This window comes from Gymnoscopelus braueri, assembly GCF_963280865.1.
Source record: "Gymnoscopelus braueri genome assembly, chromosome: 2".
Lineage (NCBI taxonomy): Eukaryota > Metazoa > Chordata > Actinopteri > Myctophiformes > Myctophidae > Gymnoscopelus > Gymnoscopelus braueri.
Window position 1 is genome coordinate 35858026 of NC_137604.1, and position 3435 is coordinate 35861460.

The 3435-nt window shown below is 42.6% G+C and overlaps 1 protein-coding gene across 4 annotated transcripts in view; it reads right to left on the reverse strand.

The window, feature by feature from the left end:
- Window positions 1–2586, reverse strand: part of LOC308101538 (cAMP-dependent protein kinase catalytic subunit alpha-like) — a gene marked incomplete at its 5' end in the record, with an annotated part of 8508 nt that extends 5922 nt beyond the window's left edge. For 2 of the 4 annotated variants that reach the window (XM_080450960.1, XM_080450957.1), the window contains 2 exons: window positions 466–527; window positions 2195–2586. In XM_080450960.1, coding sequence (XP_080307086.1) covers window positions 466–527; window positions 2195–2240 — 108 coding nt within the window. Of the gene's footprint in view, window positions 1–459; window positions 528–2182 lie in introns of all 4 variants that reach the window. The other 2 variants (XM_080450958.1, XM_080450959.1) reach the window with 2 other exon arrangements.
- Between the last annotated feature and the right edge of the window lie 849 nt (window positions 2587–3435).

Consider the following 3435-nt stretch of genomic DNA (forward strand, 5'->3'; position numbering starts at 1 on the left):
TCAATAACTACATTCTCTATTTCACGCACCTACACATTATTCACATCCGCAAAATGAGGGTTAATTTCATTCTAAAGTTGATAAGACTAATTATCAATAACTATGTTATAGTTTCTAAAGAAGGCAGCAATTATTTTTCCTAATAGTGCTTAACATTAAGATAGATATGTATCAAAAGTTGTGATACCAAATTCATGCTTCAGCTAAAGTGTCATTCAATATGTCCAAATGAGCAAATTTTCATGGTGTTATCGTGCCACAGCCCCTTTGGGGAATTGGTCAGAAAAGTTTAACTTTCCATGCAACTAAGATCATATAACTGTTGGAAAAAACCATGCTAAAGGGCATTTTTATTGAGTGACTTTTTTTCACCAAAGCATAAATTAGGCTTAACTGTAGTGCACACACACACACACAGATTAAATATGTATTCACATTGGGTATACATGTCCATTGCACACTAACCTGTGCTGGGTTTTCCCACTTTTTGAGAAAGTCCTCTTTAGCTTTAGCCAGAAACTCCTTGACTGTGAAAAGTAAAAGAACCATCACACTGTTTAATGAACACATGTGTAGGAAGACAAAGAGAGACAGAAATATTGGGCAAGACAGGGAGAGGGAAAGAGAAGGGAAAGAGGATCCCATCATGGAGAAATAATAAGAGGCTGTTTTGACCTTAGGTCAAGCTAGCTGAGTTCATGTGTTCAGGTCAAGTTGAGTTGATGCTCAGCTAACTTTTTGGCTATTATCTCCTATTCCTGTACGGATCGAACAGTGCTACCACTCCCCAGCCTGCTGGGGAGTTTCCAAGGAAAGAAAAATGGAAGCATTTCCTGGAGCTGTATGAAGCTACCCCATGCAGTTATGTGTCTGCACTGTTTGTGGTGTTACCCCTGAACTTAAAGGTATACTTGGAAATGACATGAGAAAGGGTTGTGTATCATACACCAGCCCTTCAGTGTTATATAGGTTGACAATGCTAGTGTCTACGCCCGTCAACCTACATAGTGTAACACTGCAAAATCTAAGGAGACTGCACACGTGAAATATGTTGGAAGTGTAGTAGCCCAATACTAACCAAAGTTGCTTTAAAGCGGGACTATGTAATGTTTTTTTTTATGAATAAAAGGTAACTTTCTCCAATCTGTATGGTAGAGTATGTTAATACAATATAACTTATACAATTGGGTGGTTGTATTTTGTCTCCATGATCTTCTATTGAGACATTTAGAAGGTCACGTCTCACCTAGATACAGGATCTGAGACGAATTGTGACCCGATGGGCAAGATTCAATTATCCCCTGAGCAAGTAGGCTGGTTCTATTATCTCAATGGTAAAGATTTCAGCACTTGTGCAGGAAACCAGGTTAAAATCCGGGGTAGAAGAGGAAAGTTACATAGTGCAGCTTTAACTCTGAAAGTATAACGTATAATTCTCAGGATTTTACAGTATAGGCCTAAGTAAATTCCATCTCTCCTGCAAAACTGAGGTGTGTATGTTCTGCCATACTGAAGTCTGAGTAAAAGATCATGCACATCACCAATCAGTGCCTTCTAGAACAATTCACTTGTCAAAGACACCACAATGGAAGTGCCCCCATTCTCATTCATTGCGAACATGACTGTCATGAACAGGCCAGTTCAGCAGTAATACAGTAGTAGTGTACCTGTTTGGATGCAATTCTACCACCACACATCATGCAGCACTTGATGAAGCTCATCTGTATAGGGCTGAGAGCCTCTAAGCTCCCAGCCAGTATCCTTCAAAACTATGATTGGAGGAACAGGTTATATTATTATTATTATGAACCTGGTATTTAAACCTAAAGCTAAAGTCTATTTTCATTAAGAGCAGCTGCTTTTATGACATCCCAACTCCACAGAGCTCCAGTCAAGAACATGCCATAGGCTAGAAAATACACAATATATATATGAGTTTGATTTTAATAAGCCGGTTTGACCTGTTTTAGACTGAAACCAGCATGATGGGATTTAGCTCCCAGCATTGAACAATAAGCCAAGTTGCTGTATAAACACTTAGAAAACAATAAGGTGGATTTCAAGGAATCAAGCGAAATTACCCAACAAACCCACGACTACCCTTCATAATGCATCATTAGCATATTATCCCTGACATTCCTGAGACTATGATGGTGATCAGGTGCCATGCAATGATAATTACCCAGATACCCACCGCTTTCCATCTCGTTGCCCTTTCTAGCCGTGGGCGCGTTGCCCATGATGGCAACTTGTGACAGGCGGTTCGTGGCTCTCTGGCTCTGCACGCCAGCCGCCTCCACAACTCCAACCGAACAGGATCGGGTCCGCGTCTGATGCTATTTTTCTACAATCAATAATAACTATAACGACGCGGTCTTGGTGGTTTAAACAGCTTGCCAGCCGTTGTTGCAGACAGTGTATCGATGCACGACGAAAAGCCTTTCTCACTCGCTCCACGGTAAAGCAACAACTGGAGTGTTATAGAAATCGGAAGGATTCAAGTTCGACGTAGCCTAATACGGAGGAGCTATTGGGAGCCATAGAGTAGCCTATGGTAGTGGGCTTTTCTGTCTGACTGTCCGTATTCAGCACACACTAGTCCTCGTTGCAGCCCCCCACCGAGCCCCCCCGCCCGGCTCCCTCCCTCTCTCTCCCCAGCCCGAAACACCGGGGGCGAGCGTGTTTTGGGGCGAGTCGTCCGTTTACCGTTGACTCAGTGGTCCAGTTGCGTCCTCGAACACAGTTGAATAAATGAATGTCAGGGGCAACGGCATAAAACAACACAGCCCTCCGATGTCTGGGAGGCAGAGGAGCCGAGCGAACCGACGGAACTCCGGGGGAGCGAACCGAGCGTCCCGCCTATATATCCACCCAAATCTAGGGCTGACAGTGGGGGAAAAACTATCCGTTTATTATAGCCCGTCTGTCTGGTTCGTACTACGTGCCGCTGTGTTTTCTTGCAAAGAAGGAAGGACCCAGGGATGTCAGATTATCTTCCTCCAGACGATGATACGCGCCTCCGGTACTTTCCATGCATATACCCCTCTGTCCAGTGTTGCCAGGTTCTGTGAGAGAAATAAGCAACCAGGTCTATGGAAACAAACCTAAAAGAAGCAATTATAGGCCACATGTAGGCTGTATACATCGGCTGTTTTAAAATAGCAGATCTACAAGCTCACAACGTGTCACGATGCGACGCATTGTGAGCTTGTAGATCTGTGGGCTTGTAAATCTTGTGGGAAAAAAAGTGTAAAATGTGAAATATTGTTGTATATTGTTAAATAATAATTTAAAAATAATGGAAACAAGCCCAAATAAGCAACTACACTTTAGAAACAAGCCCAAAAAAACACAACCCGCAACTACCAATTTTTACAAGCAACTTTACAGAAAAATAAGCCAAAGGTCGCTTATAATAAGCCGACATGGCAACAC